Source organism: Antechinus flavipes, chromosome 3, assembly GCF_016432865.1.
Source record: "Antechinus flavipes isolate AdamAnt ecotype Samford, QLD, Australia chromosome 3, AdamAnt_v2, whole genome shotgun sequence".
Taxonomy (NCBI): domain Eukaryota; kingdom Metazoa; phylum Chordata; class Mammalia; order Dasyuromorphia; family Dasyuridae; genus Antechinus; species Antechinus flavipes.
Genome location: NC_067400.1, coordinates 544,999,877 through 545,023,719, shown reverse-complemented (window position 1 = coordinate 545,023,719; position 23,843 = coordinate 544,999,877). Strand labels below are relative to the sequence as shown.

The following is a 23,843-nucleotide window of genomic DNA, read 5'->3' as shown; positions in this document are numbered from 1 at the left end:
GATTTTTTCAAAATTCTCTTGTCTCTATTCTTATTTTCTTTGAAACCATGTTTAAAGTTTTAAAAAGTTGGCTATACTCTCCCATTTATACTGATGTTTATGTCTAAAGTATTCGTTCACAGGAAAGGTTTCTCTAAATACTGAATATCTTCTAAACACAGCCATAGTTCTCTCCAGATACAGATATATTAGAGGGGGAAATCCCATGAGATTTCTTAGTAGATTAGGTGAGAGTACAACCATGTGGATTTAGTGAATTTGTTTTCTGTTAATGTACTTCCATCTTTAGATGCTTTATTAAAAGTTGACCTTGCTGAATATCCTAACAAATTTTCTTTCACATTCTCTAGCCCTTCAAGGTAATTAAATTCAAGGATCACAGAGTTAGGAGGGGCTTTAAAGGACATTGTACAATCTCCTATTATAAAGGAGGAACTGATTCCCAAGGAGGTAAGTGACAAGTCAAATCAAGAAGCATTTATTAAGCACCCACTATGTGTGAGGTGCTGTATTAAGCACTGGAGATATAAAGAAAGGCAAAAGACTTGCTCTCAAGGAGCTTGCAGTCCAATGGAGGGAGGGGGGGGGAATAATATAGAAACAAAATATATACAGGATAAATTGGAAATTAACTCAGAGGGAAAGTATTAATACTGAGGGATATCAGAAAAGGCATCTTGTAGAAGGGAGGTGTGTGAGTGGGAGGAATGAGAAGAGATGAAAAAGTTTACAAAAAACACTGTGGTGAATAGGATAATGAGACAATATGTTGTTCATTCTTGTCTAGCTCTCAGTAATCCCATTAGGGGTCTTCTAGGCAGAGATACTGAATTAGTTTGCTATTTCCTTCTCCAGCTCATTTTTACAAATGAAGAAACTAAGTCAAACAGAGTTAAGTGATTTGCCCAGGGTCACACAGCTACTAAGATTTGAATTCATGAAGATGAGTGAATGTTCCTAATTCCAAGCCCAGTGCTTTATCTACTCGCACCACCCAGCTGTTCTCAAGTGAAATAATTAAGGAGATATAAAAAGATTGCCTTTCTGCAGTGAGTGCCCAGCTGAGATTATGCGACATAAATTTGTAGTGGATCTAATTGGTAGTTTCATGACTGCTTACAGTTTATTTTAGGATTATATAAATATGAGTTAAGGGAGTAAATCTGAGAATAATCCAAAGCAAGGATTGGCAGGACAAGAGGGATAATAGGATAGGAGGGCAAAGGATTTGAGAGAAGAGATCAGTATAGAGTTGAACTATTTAATCAAGGGGTAAAGATGCATGAAACCATATAGGGGTGATGGCAAAGAACTGAGGATTGGAGGATTCAGAGATCATGATGAAGATGAAGAATAATTTTTAGGTTTGCAAGAGAGGAAACATGGAATGATTGTGATCAGAAATAAGAATTTATGTAGTTCTAACAACTCAAAGGTAGCTGATAATGGGACTAGGGCTTAAAATCAAGTCACAGGATTGTGAATCTAGAGACAGAAGTGATATTAGAAACTCTCTAATCCAATATTTCCATTTTAAAAATGAGCAGACTATGACCTAATATAGATGCTCTGATTCCAAATGCATGTACTTGCATAATATTTTTCTAATTCTAATTTCAGTGATTTTCTCCACTTATTCCATGCTGTATATAATGAATATTCTCAAAGATTTTCTCCTTTACCAAAGAACTTTCAGATATAGGTATGATCTTTAGCATCTGATTTTTGGATGATAAGTCTGGTAACACATTATTTATGCTACTTTTACTATTATTAATAATTTCTCACATTTAAAGAAATTTTTTTATAGTTTACACACTATTTTAATAAAATAATCACCTCTAATTTCCATATAGTACTTTAGAATATACAAAGTGTTTTCTTTCTGAAGTATTATCATTCCCATTTTACAGATGAGAGAACTGAGGCTCAAGGAAGATAACACATTTGTCTTTGGCCCCACAAATCACAAGTGTCTGATTTGTGATTGGTATCCGGGGCTTCTGGCTTGATCAGTTGTCCTTTCACTGTCCCATATATACATTAGAGAGATAGAAACAACAAGAGGAATAACTTTTAAGGAAATGAAGAATGGTGATACTTACTGCTAGTAGAGGACATATGGCTGTAGTCTGACCTGAAATATAAAAACCATGGTATAAGTATAGTTGTACAATTTAATTTTTCTTTATCCAAACAATAACAATAATTCACATTCATATTGCACACTAGGCTTTCCAAAGTACTTTCCCAATAACAACCTTGTATGGCAACATAATTCCCCTCCTTTTGTGTGTGGGAAAACAGGCTCTGAAAAGGTAGGTGACAAGCCCATTATCATATAGCTGAAGTAATCATGTTATGCCCTGAATTGTTATACTCTGAATAAAGTTATTATGGCCACCCCCATCCTCTTTCTTGCCATCAGGACTGGGAGAATTTAGTCTGGAAAAACCTTGGAACGCCATCACTTTTACATACCATAGTGTCATAAAATCCAGATACATTATCTTGATCCTTGGTAGGATAATTCCCCCTTCTGTTTGACCATTGCCTCTCACTTCATTGTCTCCTGCCTTTGATCTTCTTATCTTGACTCTCATCCTGTCAGGATTAAGTTATGATCCTTTCCTGGAGTTATGGCTTATCTATCCACTCAGTGTTCTCACCCCCTTTATCTGCCTTTGTTGCCTCTATAAGATTGTATTCTCAGGTTATATATTCTGTTTGTAAACCCTAATTAGTTAAAACCCTATTAAGTTCCCTACCTCGGGGCTGGAATGATTTTTTGGACAAGAGTCCCATTTCAGCCAGCTGGGCTAAAACTCTCAACATTAAAAGATTAAAAACCAATCTCTGTCTTGCCTCAGTTTCTCTGGCATTATAATAAAACCAGAATTTAAAACCAAGACTTTCAACTCTAAAACCAAAGCTGTTTCTACTACATGAACTCATTTACATACATATAGTCTTATGCACATACATATATTATACATATAGTCTTATACAAACTTACCAGATTAAAATATGTACATTTATTTTTTAATTGTAAATGCTTATGTTGGAGTTGGTCATTTGCCATTCAAAATTTCATTAGAATAATTTCCCCCAAATAGTAAGAATTGACATTTCTATAGCATGTCCACTAACTGGATATCTTCCAAGGCTTTGTCTTGGGCCTTCTCTTCTTTCCCTCCACTCTTTTTGAGACTCTCATCAGCTCACAGGGGTTTGAGTACTATCTCTATGCAGATTACTTATAGATTAAGCTCTATATTCTCTCATTGTCTTGTTCCTGAGTGCCTCTTTTACATAATAAACTGCTTATTGGGCATTTTCAGCTGGATGTCCTATAAGCATCTCAAATTCAGTATGTTCAAAAGACAAGTCATTACCCCCATAACCCCCACTTCCAGACTCTCCTCTTTACTATCAACAGAGCTACTGTATTTTCAATCATTCAAGTTCAAAATCTTGGTTGGTGTAAACTCCTCATTCTCATTCATTCCATATAATTAGTTGCCAAATCCCATCATCTTGAACTCCAAAAGATCTCTAAGATTTCTATTATTTGTACTCATGCTGCCATCACCCTAATTCAGGCCTTCATCACCTTTCTGCCAGGACTATTTATTTGTCTCTTTACTTCAGGTCTCTCCTTAATCCATCTTGACACAGTTATAGAAGTGATTTTTGTAAAATACTGCTCCCCTGTCACCCTTCTGCTCAAACTTGAGGACCAAATATAAACTTCTCTGCTTAACATTTAAATCTCTTCACAAATTGTTTCTGTCCTACCACTTCAAACTTCTTATAGGATCCAGTCATGTTAACCTACTTATTGTTCCACCCACAAAACACAAATTTCTCATCTGAGTGTCTTTGCCCTGTCTGTCTCATATGCCTGGAATAAACTTCCTGTTTATTTCTGCTTCTCTAAAACCTTAGTTTCCTACAAAGCAGCTCAAGCAATTTAAGTTCTTCATGAAATCTGTCCTTATCTTCAGTTGCTGGTATTCCAGTTACTCCCCAAACAACCTAGTATTCATTTTCTATGTATATCTTTGTGTATCTACATGTTGTCTCTCCCAAGACAATTTTAACTCCTTGAGGACAAGCTTCATTTATTTCACTTTCATCTTTGTATTCCCTAGTGTTTTGCATAGTGATTGGCACATAATAAATGCTTGATAAGTGATTGTGATTTGATGTGTAAATATTCCTCACAATTATGCAATAAAAGTCACTAAACTTTGACCTAGAAATATTCCACTAATAGATCACTATTTTGAGAAGACCTAGGTTGCAATCTCCTTGAAGATAAGGTCTGTCTTTTGCCTCTTTTTGTTTGACCAGCACTTACCCCAGGACCTGGAACTTAGTAGTGCTTAGTAAATGTTTACTGATTGATTGATATGAAAAATATTCTTAGTATCATTTTTTCCCAGAGAAATAATAATAGCTACAATTTATAAAGCACTTAATTTGTGCCAGAAACTTTCAGGATATTATCTCATTTGATCCTGATTTCAATCCTGGAAGGTAATTCCCCATTTTTACATTTGGGGAAACTAAAGCAAACATGGATTTTTTTTTTTTTAAGTGACTGGCCCAGACACATAGCTAATAAGTGTTTGAGGCTGGATTTGAATTCAGTCTACTTGACACAGGTTTTGTGCTCTACCTACTGTACCTATCTAGGTACCCAGAAAAAATATTTGAAAACAAAGTGTTTGTCAAACACCTGGGGAAGAGGCTAATAAATGATGGGATTTGAATGTAAAGGGATTATATTACTCCATCAAATATAAGGAATTCAGAGAAAAACAAGAAGATTATTGATGGAGAATAAAGAAAGAACAGGGAAGCAATATCCACAATGACTACATGATGTAAATGAAAATAACACTAAAATCAACTAAACTCAGATGATTTTCAATGATCAATCACTTCTCAGACATTTCCAAGCCATTCTACCCATGCTCTAGCCATCTTCTTTATCCCCTTCCCATAAGAATTCAGACGTTGCCCCTGGGGTATTCATCTCTGAAAGGTAACCTCTGAATTTTCTTGCCCTTAATTAGGCCACCACAACAATACGATTCATTTCTAAATTAAAGGGCTGTATTCAAATCCTCCTCACCCAACTTCTTGCTCTCTCTTTGATGATGTCTTCTCTCATTAGAATGTAAGCAGGACTGTCTTATTGGTTTGTATTTGTGATCTCAGGGTTTATTCAGCAGTGCCTGTCACTTAGGAGTCACTTAAGAAGTGTTTTTTCTTGCATTCATTAAATGGAACTGAAGTATATTCTAGGTAGAAGGGAGACTGTGGGTGTGGAATGTTACATATTATATCTAACATGATTTTATTTAACCCACTGTTTTTTGTTAAAAGAGAGAAATCTAAGGGAAGTTAAGGGGTAGAGTATAATCCCCCCAAATATGAATAAAACACATAAAAGATTACTTATTATAATTTTGTAAATTCTTTAATTCAATTATTATCATCCTTAATCCATGTATATGGAAGAAAATACAGTACAGGAAAAGTAAATCATTTGGCTATGGTCTCATAAATAGCGAATTAAGTTTTAAACCTAATTATCCAATGTACTATGCACTTTTGCATTTGAAAATTAAGGGAAACTGAGAGACAATAGTCTGAGCATGATCAATTTATTAGCTAGGCTACCAGTACCAATAACCAAAGACTCAAAGCAAAGCTTACTAGTCTCTGTATATTTCTGGATTACAAGAGAAAAAAAACAGGGTTTGGAAGGTGGGAAAAACAATGCAAATAGTTACAGAGTAGATAACCTCATAGAGATGGGGACAATATGATTGGTTATAACAAAGAAAGTGGGCTATCACCCATGTGTGGCTAGTAACTACTTCACTTTGACAATTAAGGAATGCTAATTGTTTTATGGGATCCATCCATCATCTTGTAACCTTTGTTAGGGGATCAAATCTACCAGATTTGCTATCTTCCTGGAAAAGAGTTATACAAGGAAAGGGAAGGACAGTTGACATGTCCTTTGGGGATGCTACCAAGTCAACTTGTGGGGCTTAAAGATAATAAATAGATATCCTGGAAGTATCTCAGGGGCTATCTGTGTGAGAGGGGAAGCCTGTATTCAGAGGGAAAGCTAAATTCTTGAGCTCAACTCAAGGGCATAGACATATGGCTTTAGGCAGATGCAGACTCAATTATAAAAAAACAATACAGCAAAAAAAATCAAATACATTGTAGAATCAATATAGCAGAAATCAATACGGGAGAAACTTAATTAATATTAATTTGATCTCTTCACCACCACACCAGCTGCCTCTATGACAATGTAAAACTGTAGTACCGTAATATTAGAAATAGATATGCATAAATATAAAACACAAACGTAAACATTAAAAACTTTCCTGTATTGGAGCAGCTAGGTGGTGCAGTGGATAGAGCACCAACCCTGAAGTCAGGAGGACCTGAGTTCAAATTTGGTCTCAGACACTTAACATTTCTTAGCTGTATGACCCTGGGCAAGTCACTTAACCCCAATTGCCTCGGGGCGGGGGGGGGGGAACTTCTCTGTATTGTGGTATATAACCTGGACCATCATTCCATAAAAAGTCCTTCACACCTTCTATCTTGGTGACAGAAGATATTTGACACAAGGAAGAAGGATGTTTTGACATATTTGACCTCAATAAGCAACCCCACAGGGGAACTAGTGAAGAGAGAGATGATGTGAGAATTGGTATAAAATTGCCAATCGCAAGCATCCAGACTTTAAAAAAAAAAACTCAACAGAACTTGTTTCCTGAAGAAAGGGAACTTGACTAAGGATCCTTCATGACTTCATCTTCATTAAGTTCTTATCTTTGGGTGTGGATACAAAGATCTCCCCAATTTGGAAGTTGATTTATAATATAAATGATTTATATATAGGGAATGACCAAGGGGGCTCAATTGATCACTTTGATGAGTTTATAGGATGGTAAACCTTTAGGACTTGAGACTGTATATGCCTGTAGTAGGTATGGATATACTTATTAACATCCTGTTAAGAGGACTGGAGCCATGGGATTAAGATTTAGTGAGATTTCAGGATATCCTCCAATCCTGAATCTCAGCTGTATGAGTCTAGGACTTGATAGTTGCCAGTGGAATTCCATTAGACTCATGTGAATTAAAACAATTCACCTAGGATTGATTTTTTGTTTTGTTTTGTTTTGTTTGTTTTATAGACGTAAACTCTTTGTATTGGTGCGGTGTGAACTCAAGAGACAACATTCAGGACTGTCTGATATCTTCCGGGAATTCCTATTAGTATCAAGTTTATAGAAAGAGGGTTGCCAGACTCCCTAGCAAATCTCAAATTTGAACTCAGGAAGATGAGAGACTAAGCACAGTGTTCTATCTACTATATCACTTAATTTTTACTACTCTTTAAATATTTTAGATTTAATTTTTCTTTTTCTTTTGAAAGGAAAAGTCTTTTCTTTTTTTCATTGACCATTTTTTTCTAATGTAAAATTCATAGTTTCACTTTTTCCTTTTAGTTTAATTTTCCTCCTAAAAAAAAAAAGGAAAGGAAAGGTGAAGAAGTGGTAGAGCTGGATTGGAGTCAGGAATATGTGAGCTCAAAGCTACATCCAAATATGTACTAGTTGTGAGACCCTGGGTGAGCCACTTAATTTCTACCTGCCTCAATTTCCTTATCTATAAAATGAGGATAATGATAGTACATACCTGTAAAGGGCAGAACTTTGGAGAAGTATACTTGAAAGAAGTATACTTGAAACAAGGTGTTAACACCTTGTTAACTCAGTGGAATTGAGGAGATAATGGTTTTCTAGTTCACGTATATCTAATATGACATAATGATATTATCACTTCAGTTTGATATAATGATATAACCAGTCTACCTACCTCCCATGGTTGTTTTAAGAATCAAGTGAGAATTTTGTAAAGTTCTTTATAAGTCTTAAAGCACTACATAAATGTGTGTTTACATACATATATACATACATATGTATATATACATATATGGAAATGGGAAGAAAGAGAGGAAGATAGAAAGAGAGGGATGAGGGAGAGAGGAAGGGAATGAGGGAGAAGAAGGGAGGGAAGGAGAAAAAGAGAGAAAGGGAGGAAGAAAAAGAAGGAAACAGCAAGAGGGAAGGGGGAGAGAATGAGAGGGAGAGGAGAGAGAGAGAGAGAGAGAGAGAGAGAGAGAGAGAGAGAGAGAGAGAGAGAGAGAGAGAGAGAGAGAGGAAGAGGGAAGGGGGGAAAGCAAGTAATGAGGGAAAATGAGAGAGGGAGAGAGGGGGAGGAAGGAAGGGAAGAAGGGAAACAGAGAAAGAGAGGGAGAGAGAAGAGTAAGAGAGGAAAAGGCAGAAAAAGAGAGCAAGAGAGGAGAGAGGAAGGAGCAAAGGATGGGAGGGAGAATGGGTGAGATCCTGATAAACAATAGGAAGTATGAGTTTAGGGGAACTTTGTATGATTATGTGGGTTTTTGGGGGATGACAGTGGTGGAATGGGATGAATGTAAGGTCAAAGGCATTAGCTATAAGGTGTATAGTGAGTGAAGAAAGCGGTCCCCAAAAAGGCTGTTTCTGCATCAAGAAGCTGCCTGACATCATGGAGCCTTCCTGCAGCCTCAGCGGATCACTCAGAATTGAAGTTATGGATTTCATTGCTATTTGATAGCAAAGGACTGCTAATAATTAACTGGGGCAAAGGTGCAGCTAATCAAGGCTATCTTTATCAGCTTTAAAACTCCTTTACAATCTGACTCCAGCTTATGTTAGAAATCTCATTGCACATCTCTCTCTCTCACACACTCTTGCTTTAGTTAAACTTGCCTGTTGGCTTGCTGGGGCAGCTAGGTGGAACCATAGTGCACAGAGAAGTAGGTCTAGAGTTGGGAAGATTTATCAAATGTGGCCTGAGCCTTCAACTGGGAAACCCTGGGCAAGTCACTTAACTCTGCTTCAGTTACCTCATCTGGAAAATGAAGTGGAGAAGGAAATGGCAAACCATTTGAGTATCTCTGCCAAGAAAACCCCAAATGGAGATGTGAAGAGTCAGAAATGATTGAAAAATGACTGGACAACAAAAAAAATTTGTTTGCTATTGTTTAAATATGGCAAGCTATCTTTGATCTTTGCATAAGCTGGTCTCCATGCCTGGAAATGACTTATATCCTTAGGTTTGCCTCATAAGATCCCTAGTTTGCTTCAAAGTTCAGTTCAAGCGCCCCTTCCTATAGGAGGTCCACCTGGATTCCCTTGGTTGCTAGAGGTTTCTCTTTGGAAATTATTTTTAGTCTGTTCTTGCTGTTGTTAAATTGTTTCAGTCATAATTGACTCATTGTGATCCCATTTGGGGTTTTCTTGGCAAACAAACTGGAGTGGTTTGCCATTTCCTTTTCAATCCATTTTATAAGTGACTTGACCAGGATTCCACAGCTAATGAGTGTCTAAGGCTAAATTTGAACTCAGGAAGATGAGAGCCCAAGCACAGTGCTCTACCTACTTAACTGTCTTTTAACTACTTTTTATATATTTTAGATTTAATTTTAGGTATATATGTTACTTCTCCTTAATAGAACATAAGTTCTTTGAGGATAAGAAGTGTTTTGCTTTGGTTTTTGTATCCCTGCCACTTAGCACAAATTCTGGCAAATTCTGGTCCTTAATAAATATTTTATGAATGAATAATTTGATAAGCTCTGCATGCTGTAAACAAGCCTTTGTTTAGGACACTGGACTGCAATTCTCCATAAAACATATAAATATGACTCTAAGGCAACAATTTTTTTTTTTTTGCTGAGACAATTGTGGGTAAATGTCTTGCCCAGGGTCACACAGCTGGAAGTGTTAAGTGTCTGAGACCAAATTTGAATTCGGGTCCTTCTGATTTCAGGGTTGGTGCTCTATCTACCATGCCACCTAGCTGCCCTAAAGTAGTAATTCTTAACCTGGTGTCTAGGAACTTATTTTTGAAAATATTTTGATAACTATATTTCAATAAAATTTATTTTGTGATACTATGTATTTAAAAAAAAATTATGAGGAGGGATCCATAAATTTTACCAGACAAGAAAAGTTAAGAACTCTTCTCTTAGAGGGCAAGTTGTCATGATAAGGGCAGGATAAATTGGTTGACTTGGACTCTTGGCAAGATGAACCCTTGTTGGAAGGGTTCTTATATGTTCTTCTATAAGGAAAAAACCAAAAATAGTGTTCATCTCTTTTCTCTCCTGTTTTCCTGCTGGAGAATTTCTGAGAGCACAACAGGAAGGAGAACTTCACCTGAGAGCTTCCTTGTGGTAGAAGCACACGGTAAGAAGGGCATGTTTACCTACATGGCCCAAGATCATATTCTCAGGCAATGTCATTACTGAATTCTAGCTTTCTAGTTAAAGGAGGAAATACTTCATAGGTAACATGTTGTGGAAGTTGCCCTAAAAGTTAGTTCAGGTTTAAGAGCTCAAAAATCTAGTTTTCTTTGAAAACAATAGGAATTATCCAAGAATTATCAATCAGAGAAGGAAAGGAGATGATAGAAGAGAAGAGGAGAGGGAATTAGAAGGAAAGAAGAGAAAAGAGGAAAGGAAAGAAGAAAAGACAGGAGAGGAGAGGAAAGGAGACAGGAAGGAAGAGAAGAGGAGAGGAGAAAAGAGAAGAGGAGAGGGGAAAGGAAGGGATAAAGAAAAGAGAAAAAAAGATGAGAGATGAGAGGAAAGGGGACAGGAAGGAAGAGAAGAGGTGAGGAAGAAAGAGGAAAGGAGAGAAAGAGGAGAGGAGAGGGGAAAGGAAGGGATGAAGAAAAGAGAGAAAAGGAAAGAAGAGAAGATGAGAGAAAAGGGGATAGGAAGAAAGAGAAGTGGAAAGGACAGGAGGAAAGAGGAGAGAAGAAAGGAAGAGAGAAGGGAAAGGAAGAGAAGAGGAGAGAAGACTTTGACTTTGGTCATGGGAGCAGTGAAGAGGGACTAAAGATATAATATAAGAAAGTAAGGGACTTAGATTTTACATTGCTATTACAGTGAGTTATTTGGATAGAATGGGTCCAAAAGGTAGCCTAGCATTGTTTGCCTAGCATTCCCAGATGTGTTTCCTTTCCAGAGATGTCCAAGTCCTTAGAGCAGTACCATAAGGCATGTGTAGAATTCAAGAAGGGCTCACTGTAATGTTAGAGTGCTACCTACCTACCAGTTTCAACCTCAGTTTCTTTCTGAGGTCAGAGCCCAAATCCATCACAAGTTCAGATAACTTTAGGATCCTGTGGAAGGGAAGGGAAATGTACTGCTTGATCATGGGTTCCTCTATGACTCCTTTGAATTTTTTGCTTTTTTCATAAGATGAAAAAAAAATCTGCCCTGACCCAATAAAATCATCATTGCCTTCAGGGCTTATATGGGATCTGAACAGACCTTTTTATTGTAAAATGAAGAGAATGATCCAGGTGGCCTTTCAGGTTCTTTTCCATTTCTAAACCAATGACCTTGTGAATCACATTAGTAACATCTTAGATGCATGATATATAACAAGATTTCTCTAGATATGTGGCTAAAGTACTAATTTCTTGGTTCAGCCCCTAAGATTATTTACATAAATTATTATTTATGTAAACCTAGAGCTTGTTATGTTGGGCCATCTTTATGATTCTGTAAGATTCACCAAACGTTTCTCCTACAGCCACCCTGTAAAGGTAAACAGTAGAAATATTATTCCCATTTTACAGATGAGGAAACTGGGTTTTGTTTTGTTTTGTTTTGTTTTTGAAGTGAAATGGTTTCTCCAGTGTCAAAGCTGGCAGATGCTTGAGTCACAGTTCTACACTAGGTTTATGGACCCCAGGTCATGTACTCTTTCTATTATGACTTGCACCTAATAGCACTTCATAGATTCCAAGTCAGTCATGCTGATCAGCTAAAGACTTGGGCAACTCAATGACAAAGCATTAGGATGAATTAATGTGTTCCTCTTAATTTGACTAAAGAGTATTATACTCTCTCAACTCCCCAGCTGTCATTAAAAGCTAAAATGTCATGTGTCTTTCCAATTAAAAAATTTTGAACATATTGAACTAAAAATATTTTCAAAACTATTTCTATTGCTTATTTAAATGACCTAACAGAGAACATAATGCCAACAAAACAGAATGGAAGGAAAACAGCATTTGGCTTTCTCTTATCAAATGAAATTCCTTGATAATTATAGAACTTGAAAAATAGAAAAATCTTAAAGATCATCTGGTCCAATTACATTGTTTAATGTGTATGGAAATTGAAATCCAGAAAGGACTGTGTGTTTTTTCCAAAGTTACAGTCAACTGGTGACAAAGCTGAGGCAAGAACTCATCTTTTCTGCTTTACTATTCTGTTAGACCACAATTTCAGATTTGAACATTTTAAATACACAAATGCAACATTTTATTCAAAGAACTTCCATTATCGCAAATGCCAAAATATGACAAATCTACTTGGCTAATTCTATTATTAGTTTAAGATAAAAAGAATATTAAGATGTTTAATGCCTGGAGATAAAATACTATAACAATTTTGTAATAAAATGTTTAATAATTTGCTAGTTTTCTCAGTTAAAATGACTAATCCCAAAGCACATGAGAGGATGCAATAGATTACATAGATACATATTAGGTTAAGCTATATAATCACATAATAATCATTTTGTTTTTAGCTATTTTTTAGTCATGTCTGATTCTTTACTACCCTATTAAGGATTTTCTAGGCAAAGATTCTGAAGTGGTTTGTCATTCCTTCTCCAGTTCAATTTATAGATGACAAAACGAAGGCAAATAAGATTGAATGACTTGCCCAGGATCACACAGCAAGAAATGTATGAAGCTGGATTTATATATAGTATGTGTACATATTTTATATACATATATTATATATGTAATACATAGTCAGTTGGTGACAAAGCTGAGGCAAGAGCTCAACTTTTCTGTCTTCCCATTGTTAGACCACAATTTCAGATTTGAACATTTTAAAAATACAAATACAACATTTTATTCAAAGAACTTCCATTATTGCAAATGCCAAAATATGACAATTCTACTTGGCTCATTCTATTATTAGTTTAAGATAGAAACTTAAACATTAAAACTTAAACAAGTTCATTTGGACTCAAGCTCCCTTGTTTTAGAAGTAAGGAAACTAAAGTACTCCAAAATAACATGATTTGCCTAGGATCATTACAGGGTACGTGATGAGGATTTGTACCCATGTCTATAACTCCAGAACCAGTCTTCACTCTTTACCACACCACATTCATTTCCAATTAGTCTCAGTGGATTTGGACACATCTGGGCCTTTTTCACTTCTGATTTTGTATCCTCAGTATATTAACATGGTGCCTGACATTCAGTAGGCACTTAATAAATGCTTGTTTAATGATTAATTGAAATATTTATCGAGCTTTGTATGCTTGTTTTATGCATACAAATTTTATGAGTAGCAAAGTGGTATGGTTGGACATTAGAACTAGCATTAAGATATGTGAGTATATACATATATACATACACACATATATAATTTTATGTTTTATAAATATATATATAAATTTTATATATAAATTTATATGTAAATATATATACGTACACATATATCATATATATCTATATCTATCTCTATGTATATATCTAGCTACCTAGATATGAAAACTAGCTAGCTGTTATATCAGAACTTTTTGCTCTACTCAGATTATTAATCAGGAGTCTCTTAAGTGTCCTCCAATAGGGCATAACTTACTCAATTCAACACTATAGGGGCTTGAAAGTTAAGATTGATTGGCTCCATGGCTATTTAATTAGTAGATGAAACTAACTCTGTCTATAACAGAGATAGGAGGCAGTTCAGCTTAATGGTTAGACTACTGATCTAATAAAGAATAAAAAAGACTGGGGTTTAAATCATATCTTTGGCCTTAACTAACTATGTGCCCTAGTTTAGTCCCACCCCAAAGGTCACATCTTGTAAACTCATCCTGTTGACCTGGGAACTCCCCATCAAGCACAAACAGTGAAAACTTGGTGAGCACAAACAGGTTTTTTTTTTTTTTTTTTGATAATTTCTAGATTTTCCAATTATATTTTCCTAAAATTTTCTCTAGGAAATTGGCATAAAATTTAAAATTATAATTGATGAGCCACTTAGTCTTTATGAATAATATCATTCATTGCAACACAAACCTCATTGGTTTAACTTTCAGCAAATCCAGGGCACTGGACCAGATACTATGTAAAAGAAAACAAAGATCCACAGTGAGTAATAAGTGTATCACCTTCTCTGGATCAGAAAGAAGAAATACTATGACTTCTCCTTGCCTTCCTCCTTATCTATTTCAGAGTTGGTTTCTTCAGTTTATTCTTTGTCTATCAACCCATTCTAAAAGCACTAGATGGTCTGGCTCTCATCTCCCAATTCTATGATATCATCAACTGGAGGGAAGCCATAGGTAAGGGGCACTGTATGACCCTGATTCAATGGTTCAGGAATGACGTAAAGGGGGTGATTCTGTAATGCTTGATTACAATGTCCAAAGAAATGAATCCACTTTATATAGTTCTACTTGAAACAGTATTTCAGTGGACAAATCTTACTGATGGCCATTCTAAAGCCAAGTTTCATTTGTTCTATTTCCTTTATATAGATATAAAACAATCTTGCCTGTCCCTTTGTTAAGGGGATTCAGTTACTTAAAATAGTTTACTACTCTCTAGCAGTCTGCTTGTCAGCCGCAGGCAACAAAAAGCATGCTGAAGTACAAAGCTTGCTTTCAAGTGGATTTGGGAAATTGTGGCTTCCAATCGAAAGCAATTACAGTTGAAGAATACTGCCTTGCTTACAATGTTGGCTTGAAGGATATGTGGGGCAGTGGCAATGCCATACCAAGCAAAGAGAAAAATGTCAGGGCAAAAAACACAAGAATTAATTAAAGATTGAAAGAGTATAATTATTTATACTCTTTATAAAAAAATCAACAGTATATAGGTAGCTGTAGATAACACTGGCCATAATATGTTTCTTTGTTTATTCTGCTCTATAGCATTTGTTGCTTGTTTAATGGGCAAAAAGCCAATTGAGTATTAAATAATGAAAAAATAAAGTCTATCCTTTTGATAGTTCTCTCTTTATATCTATACATGGCAAATTTCTGTCACTTTCATTCAAACGGATTAATTGCAATTTGTATTTATGGTGATATTACCATATGGGCAGTTAGGTGGTACATTGGAGAGAGTGCTGGGTCTGGAGTTAGAAAGTCCTAATTCAAATCCAGCCTCAGACACGTACTATTTATATGATCCTAGGCAAGTCATTTAACACTGTTTACCTCAATTTCCTCATCTATAAAATGAACTGAAGAAGGACATAGCAAATCATTCTAGTGTCTTTGTCAAAAAAATCCAAATAGGGTTTGAAGAATTGGATGTGATTGAACAACAATTATCAGAGGGGAAATAGAGAGTAACTGTGGGCATGTAGAAAGGCTTTGTGTAGAAGGTCAGCACTTGTGCTGAGTTCTGAAAAGGGCTAGAGATTCTAAGAGGTAGAGGGAAGGAGGATGTACTTTTCACTCATGGGAGACAGAAGACAAAATGTCTTAAGTATTTACCAGCAAGAAAACTAGTTTAGTTAAAACACATGTGTGAAGGTAACTCATGTAAATAAGGCTAAAGGGCTAAGGAATATCTCTATAAGCTTCACACTACTAGAAAAATGTGTTATTATATAGTTAGAAATTTGGGAGGGAGGCAGAAGGGATAGCAATAAGCATTTATCAAGCACTTAATATGGGCCAGACACTGTATTAAACACTTTTAAATCAATAGTATGTCATTTCAGACTCACAACAATCCTTAAAAATAGTTGCTATTGTTATCCCATTTTACAATTGAGAAAACTAAGGCAAACTGGTTAAATGACTTGTTCAAAGTCACAAAGCTCAACTGTGTCAGAGAGCACATTAAAACTCAGATATTCAGGATTGCAGTCCCAGCTTTTTATCCACTGAGCCACCAGGTGCCAAAGATGAATGAATTAACAAAAGAATAACAAGTACTTATCATGTGCCAAGCCCTGTGTTAAATACTGGTAATACAGACACAAAAGGATATAGTCTTTGCTCTCAGTGAGTCAGTTAACAAGTATCTACTATGTGTCAAATAATGTTAAATGATAAAGATACTAATTATGACAAGTCCCTGGTCACAGAATCTATACTTTCTTTTGGAGGAAATACCATTTAAATCACTAGGTGCTGTTGTTCAGTCATGTCCACTCTCCATCATCCCATTTGAGGTTTTCTTGACAAAGATACTAGAGCAGTTTGCCCTTTCCTTCTCTAGGTCATTTTACAGATGAAGAAACTGAGGCAAAAAGGGTAAATTGACTTGCCCAGGGTCACACAATTAGTATGTGCCTGAGGACAGATTTGAACTCATGAAGATTAGTATTCCTGATTCTTAGCCCATTGTACACCTATATATCTCACAAATCACTAGGTACATATAAGATGTAGGAAATGGATGGAGAATAAACTCCAAGGGGACAGAAAAATTAGGGATAGGAAAAATAGACCACAAAAGAAGAAGAAGATGGACTTTGTTCTGAATTTTTAAGACAAGAAATTATGAAATGGAGGTAAGAGGGCAGAGCATTTGGGGTTTGGGGGGACTGCCAGTGTGACAGGACAAAGTCATTGACTGAATATGAAAAACAGAAATGTCAGTGTCTCTGATAGCAGAGCCCTCAGAGGGGATTGAAGCAAAGGAAGACAGGAAAAATAAGAAGGACTGGGACACAAAGGATTTTAAATTCAAAACAAAGTTTATATTTGATCCCAGAGATAACAGGAAGTCACCTGGGAACACAGAGTAGGAGACTGACACAGTTAGACCTACTTGGAAACTTAGCAAAGAATAGATTGGCGTGGGGAGAGACCTGATGCAGGGAGATGAACCAGAAGAGAACCAGAAGCTGTAGTAACCTAGGCAAGAAGAAATGAAGTTCTGAACTAAGGTTGCTTCTATATGAATGGAAGGAAAGAAGTGGATATGAGATGTCATGAAGGATTTTTTAAAATAGAATTAATTTTCCTTCTGTGGGATCTTTTTTTTATTGTTTATCTTTTTCTGTGGGATCTTTTATCTTTTTTTTTTGTAACTTTTTTATTTTTCAAAATACATGTCATGACTGATGCCAAATGAATTGAGTAGAACCAAGAGAATATTGTAGATAGCAACAATCAATTGTGAAGGATTTAGCTCTTTTCAACAATGAGGTGATTCAAGGCAGTTCCAACAGACTTGTGATGGAGAGAGCCATCCATACCCAGAGACAGAACTATGGAGACTGTGGATCAAAGAATAGAATTTTCACCTTTTTTGTTGTCTTTATTGTTTGCTTGTTTGGTTTTTCTTTCTCATTTCCCTCCCTTTTACTCTTATTTTTCTTGTGCAGCATGATAAATGTGGAAATATGTTTAGAAGAATTACATGTGTTTAATTTATATTGAATTACTTGCTGCCCAAGGAAGGTGGGAGGTGGAGAGGGAGAAAGAAAAGTTTACAACACAAGGCTTTGCAAGGGTGAATGATGAAAACAATCTTTTCATGTATTTTGGAAAATAAAAAGCTATTATTATTTAAAAATACATGTCATAAAAGAATTTAAAAAGAGATTGGATAAGTGAGGCAAATGATAATGAGGAGTCAATGATGACATCAAATATGTGAGCCTGGGTGACTGGGAGAATGGTGGTACACTGGACAATGATGCAAAAGATGGAGAGATGGGAAGAAAGGAAGGGAATGAGATTGTGGATTCTGTTTCAAATATGCTGAATTTGAAATGTTTTTAGTTTGAGATGTCCAAGAGCATCTGGAGATGGACAATATCCTCAAATGAGAGACTAGACCTGGATATAGAGATCTAGGAATCGGATGTATAAAGATGATAATCAAATCCATGGGAGCAGATAAGACCACCAAGTTATAAATAATGTATAAGCAAAAAATAAAAAAGGGCCCAGAAAAAGGCTTTTTGGGATATTCATGGACATTGGGGGTGATATGGATGAAGAACCAGCAGAGGAGACCGAAGAGTAGTTGGACAGATTAAAAAAAAGAACCAGGAGAGGTCAATATCATGATAACCTAGTTAGGAGAGGCTATACAAAATGATCAACAGTGTCAAAGACTAGAAAGAAGGAAGAAAACAAGAAGCATATATTTAAGCACCTACTATGTCAGGCACTATTTCCTGTCTATCATGTTTATAGATTGCTTTATATATTTATTTGAATATTGTCTGGAAGGATGGTGGTGCTCTGACAGTAATAAAATAAAATGAAAAAAAGGGAGAGATAGGAGAAAAATTAGCACAAAATTAGCATTGTGGTAATATTATCTCATTTGATTCTCACAACAACTCTGAGAATTTTACAGATAAGGAAACTGAGACAAAAGTTGACTTGTTGAATTATACAGATAGTAAATGTTTTGTATTAAAACTCAAGTCTTCCTTATTCTAAATTCAGTCTTTTATCTACTGCACCACCTAATCAAGAAAGACAAAAATTGAGGAGAGGCTATTAGGATTGGCTATTAAGAAACTGTCAGTAACTTTGGAGATTGACATTACAATGTGTGTGTATGTGTGTGTGTATGTGTGTGTATATGTGTGTGCGTGTGTGCGTGTGTGCATGTGTGTGCCTGTGTGCTTGTGTATGTGTGTGCCTGTGTGCGTGTGTACGTGTGTATGCTCGTGTAATAAATAATAACTCATAATAATGTATAAAGGTTTTTTACCACTAAACCCTCCTACCCCCCTTACTAAATTTTATAATGAAATCAGAAGCAAGATTGTAGATGATCTAGAAGTGTGAGAGAGAAGAGAAAGTAGAAGCAAAGAGTGAAAGACTTTAGCTACAAATGGGAGGGGAGATATAGGACAATTTTGAAATGATAGCTTTTTATTTTCAATATATATGCAAAGACAGTTTTCAACATTCACATTTGCAAAACCTTATGTTCCAAATTTTCTCCCTCTTTTCACCCCATCCTCTTCTGTAGATGGCAATATGTTAAATGTACAATTTTTCTACATATTTCCACATTTATCATGCTGCACAAGAAAAATCAGATAAAAAAAGAAAAAAATGAGAATATGAAAAGCAAGCACACAACAACAAAAAGGTGAAAATACTATGCTGTGATCCACACTCAGTCCCTACAGACCTCTCTCTGAGTACAGATGGCTCTCTCTTCATCACAAATCTAGTGTAATCTTCCTGAATCACGGCACAATTGTTAGTGGGGATAGTAGGATCAAGGACAGTTTTTCTTAAGGATGGGGAAAAATGGGCATGTTTATAGGGAGAAAGGAACAAGTCAGTAGATAGAGGGAGACTAAAGATTAATCAAAAAGGAGTTATGATAGTTGAAGAAATCAGCCAGAGAAGTTAGGAAAGGATGGGATCAAGAACAGAAGAGTTTGTCTTGGTAGGCATGAAGGCAATTTCATAAGTTACGACTGGAGAGGAGGTGGTAATGAAATCTAATATAGAGGGAACCTTTTGATAAATGTGCTCTCTCTCTCTCTCTCTCTCTCTTTTTCTATTTCTCTTTTTGTCTCTGTTTCTCTCTATCTGTATCTTCTGTCTCTCTCTCTCTCTCTCTCTCTCTCTCTCTCAATATGATTTAAGGTTATTAGTAGAGAAAGTAGGAAGCTTAAAGAGAGACAAGGTTTAACAGTTATAAAGAACAGAATGCTTACCCTGCTGTAGTGAGAACCCAGTTGAGAGTAGATAACAAAAATTTGAAAATCTGTACAGTTTCATGAATTATTTTCGTTCCATTCAACAACACATGAATAACTGATGAGGTAGACAGTGAGATTAAACTGAGGCTGAGATTTGGTAAGGCAGGATCAGCAACAGGACATGTAGGCAAGAAATTCAAAGGTAGAAAATAGTGAATCAAGTGAAGATTATGAAATTATTTACTATCTATTTTACTACCAAGAGTTGGTTAAGCAAGGGACAGAGAAGGGAGAAAGAAGAATGTAAGTATTACAAGGATGGTTGCCTGAGAAAGAACTGGAGAATGCAAGATATGGAGATCACAGAAAGGAGAAAAAGGTGTGTGTGTGTGTGTTAAAAAGCACAAGAAAGTATGGAACAATAAAAGGTTATGATCAGAGAAAAGAATTTCGAGGGCCATGAAAAAAAAAAAAGTAGAATCTTCTGGCTAATGGTAAGATCAAGGGTTTGATCATCTCTGTGGGCAATAGAGTGAAGAAACATGGAAACTGAGTAAAATTGAGAAATCAAGAAGCTAAGATGTTTGAAGGAATATTGCTATGCTTGTTGCAGAACTCTAGTAAGATAGGAGTTGAGGCTATGAGCTAAACACTGAACTCAATGAAGAAGGAAACAGTAAATCTGAGTGTCCAGTGATAATGGCCATCAGTAACTGGAAAGGATAATAAATTTGGAAATTATGAATGTCAAATGAGAAAAGATTGTACAGAAGTGACAATGATAAACTAAAAGAATTCTAATGTGAATTATGGGGATATGGAAGTGTGGCAAGTAATGAGGGAAGTCACATCATCAGGAGGGAGCCATGTCTCATTGAAGAGCAGATGATGGAGTGAAAAACAAAAAAGATTTCAAATGAAACAGAGTTCCAGGATCTTACATTTAGTGGGAGAGGCAGCATATATAGTAAAGTTTTGGCTAGTGCATGGAATTATGGTCTGGGAAGTCACAAAGACATTGTGTGGAATGATAGAGCCCTTTCCAGAGGTAATAATGGTATTGACTATAATTCAAAACTAGATTCTGACACAGGAGCTGTGTGAACATTGGTAAATCACACAGACAGTAACTATAATATAGTTACTGATTCATTGGAGAAGGAGGTTTTCACATCAGAGGGTCTGGAGTTACAGGTCTCCATGAAATAAGGAATGTGGTAGACAAGATAGAAAATCGTTATGAAAGATTTCAGAATATAAATCCCACTAAACTCAATTCAAAAGTTAACAAATTTTGTCTCTTGACTGGATACCCGAAAAAAGACTTGAATGCTGAAGTAGCCAATAACTATCAGAGAGAAGAGTAAAGCATGGTACATTTGGCAAAAGAAATTTTGCTTTGTGACAGGGAACTAAAAAAAAACATAGAGAAACTAGAAATAGCTCTAGTGACAAAACGAAGATTTAAATTAAAATGCTCATTTAAAAGAAGAGAAAATAAAGCTTATGTCTTAAAGAGTAGTCAAATTAACAAATATAACAATAGTTTACTTAGATATATCTAGTTCACTTCTCTCCTCCAAGTTTAAGGATGATATTGAAAGAATAAAAAATTTTCAACTAAGTCTTCACTGGGGTAGCCACAGTTTTAGTACTACAGGCACTAAAGAGCTCCATAAAATCATCAGCATTAACAGTCCATTGCTGGCAGACATAAGCAGATGTCCTGCTGACTGTCTCAGTCTAAAGGATAATGTCACCATCTGGGTCAATGCCTTCCACCAGCCTAGCTAAAGACCCTTTTTATCTGTTCTAGTTAGAAATTGCAAATTGGAAGTGAATTGAAATGCCAGAGGTTTGAACCAACTAAGAATAAATTGCTTTTATGGCTTCTTGGATTCACATTCCAGGTCATAGCATATAGAAAACAAAACCCTAAAATGAAAGTTGATAAAACTTCACAAATTTATAAAAACACCAAAAGAGTTGAAAATCACACATTATATTATCCCTTAGATTAAAATTAGCTGATCATTAAAAGGGAAGTCCTCCAACAAAATGAATACCATAAATGGCTAAATTTCTCACAGGTTTGGGATGGGGAAGTCCCAGGAGAGCTTGCAGCTTGAGGCCATTCCAAGTCCAGAGTAAATACTCCATGGACTAATAGGTCCATTCTGGGGGTGAACTCTCTAGGAATTCCCCTAGGTCTGCCCTGCAGTTCAGCCAAACTCTAGAATGAGTCCTAACTGCCCCCAGACTAATTTTCTACTTTGGAAACAACGAGCTTCTTAAGCAAGTCTCTGTCCCTTAAGGTTTCCCCCATAAGAGATACCATCCCTTTCCACTCCAGGTCATCCCAGGTCTGTTACTATATCCTGTGAACTGGGCAGGGGAGGCACTGGGAAGTCCAGGCCGAGATAGGAACTGGGTAGGAAGCACTGGCAGCAGCATTCAGCCTTTTGTCCTACACAGGAAAACAGTGGTGGTTAGGAAAAGAGTAATTATTCTTCTACTGATATTTTGGGCTTATTATTTTATTTTGCTGGCTGATAGGAAATATGTCTTCTAGATAATCAAAAGTGTATTGTACTAGGCTTACCCCGCTCCCCTTTATCTCAAAAGTTGAGAATCAGACTCAGGAAGGGAGGGAGACACTCTAATGATTCAACTGCGGTGTGGAGGACTCCTGGGGGAGGGTATGACCAGGAAGTCTGCACTAAAGCCAGACAGAGAAAACAAATATTCTGATTTGTAGTACTTAAATACCTAATATATATGTATACATAGAAATATTCAAAGATGCATTCACTTGCATGTATACATTTATACACACAAAAAACATGTGTGTGTGTGTGTGTGTGTGTGTGTGTGTGTGTAATTGGAGGTGCCAGATGAGAGCAGTCTTTTGTAATCCTGCCCAAACGTCCTAGACAGACTTTAATAGCTTGGGCAAGAAGAAAGCCAGGGCAGCAACAAGTGCAACAGTATCTCGAGCCGCTCTCAGCAGGAGGTTCCGAAGCAGCAAAGAGCGGATGGTGGAGGGGGCATCAGAAGTGCCCTCAACACCCGCTCCTAGACTCTTTCTCCTATACAAGAGGGCTCACCTATCTCTCCAGGCCCCGGCCAGCAGGTCCCAGCCCCCCCCCCCCCTTTAGCTGGGATCCGGGGCTCTTCTTCCCTAGTGACTACCGCCAACCCCCTAAAACTCCTCGAAAAAGACTGATCTTTATCACATGGGGGGAGCCTGATCTACAGCCCAGCGGGGAGAGCAAGCAACACCCACATGGAAACTCTTCTTACTCCACTCTAGCTCTCTCCCCTCCCATTGTGGAGTGGGGGAGGGGAGTTTCCAAGGATGGAGATTGGGGGGTATGGTCCCTGACCCGCGCCCTTCTGACGCCCGCTTCCCCACTGAGCTTGGGGAACCCCTACCGCCCCCTCTCTTCGCGTCCCCAGCTACAGCTGAGCCTGCGCGCTCTCTCTCCCCGCGTCCCAATTGCGCTCCAGTATCGGTATCCCTCCCATCCCTCCTCACCCTCCGGTCTCAGCTCCCGAGTCCACACAGTCATCCTCTTCCTCCTCGCCCCCGCCCGCCTTCGGGTCCATGGCAGGCTCGAGTCACGACTCCTCCTCGGGATCCCGGGCTGGCAGCCTCAGCAGCAGCAGTGACATTATCCTTTCCTTCCTTCCTTCCCACAGGGGCCCCTCTGGCTCCTGTCCGAGGACAGCGGTCGCTCCCCGCTCGCGAATCGCAACTCTGGCATCCGTGCTCCGGCGGCGGCGGCCGGCGCCTGTACCTCTTTTCTCCGCCTTCTTCTTTCTCCTCGCTAGGCTGTGCACACTGGGTGTCAGAGTCCCCCTCCCTCCTCCTCCTCCTCCTCCCACTCCCTCCCACCTCCTCTCCTGCTACTATGGCCACGCTCCTCCCTCCTAACGCTTGTGAGTGTGTTTTGTGTGCTTTTGTGTGCGGGCGCCCGTGTGCATGGATGGACGTTCGTGTGCTGCCTTCGCTGGGTATATTTTTCCCTCCTGTCTATAATTTCCTTCC

The 23,843-nt window shown here is 37.3% G+C and overlaps 1 protein-coding gene across 2 annotated transcripts in view; it reads right to left on the bottom strand.

The window, feature by feature from the left end:
• The window catches only part of FAM124A (family with sequence similarity 124 member A), a 113,447-nt gene extending 89,837 nt beyond the window's left edge, over nt 1-23,610 (bottom strand). For both annotated transcript variants that reach the window (XM_051987372.1, XM_051987373.1), the window contains exons 1-2: nt 23,331-23,610; nt 2,106-2,137 (exon numbers count right to left, since the gene is read on the bottom strand). In XM_051987372.1, the coding sequence (XP_051843332.1) occupies nt 2,106-2,137; nt 23,331-23,401 (103 nt within the window). In that variant the 5' untranslated portion in view covers nt 23,402-23,610. The remainder of the gene's footprint in view (nt 1-2,105; nt 2,138-23,330) is intronic.
• Between the last annotated feature and the right edge of the window lie 233 nt (nt 23,611-23,843).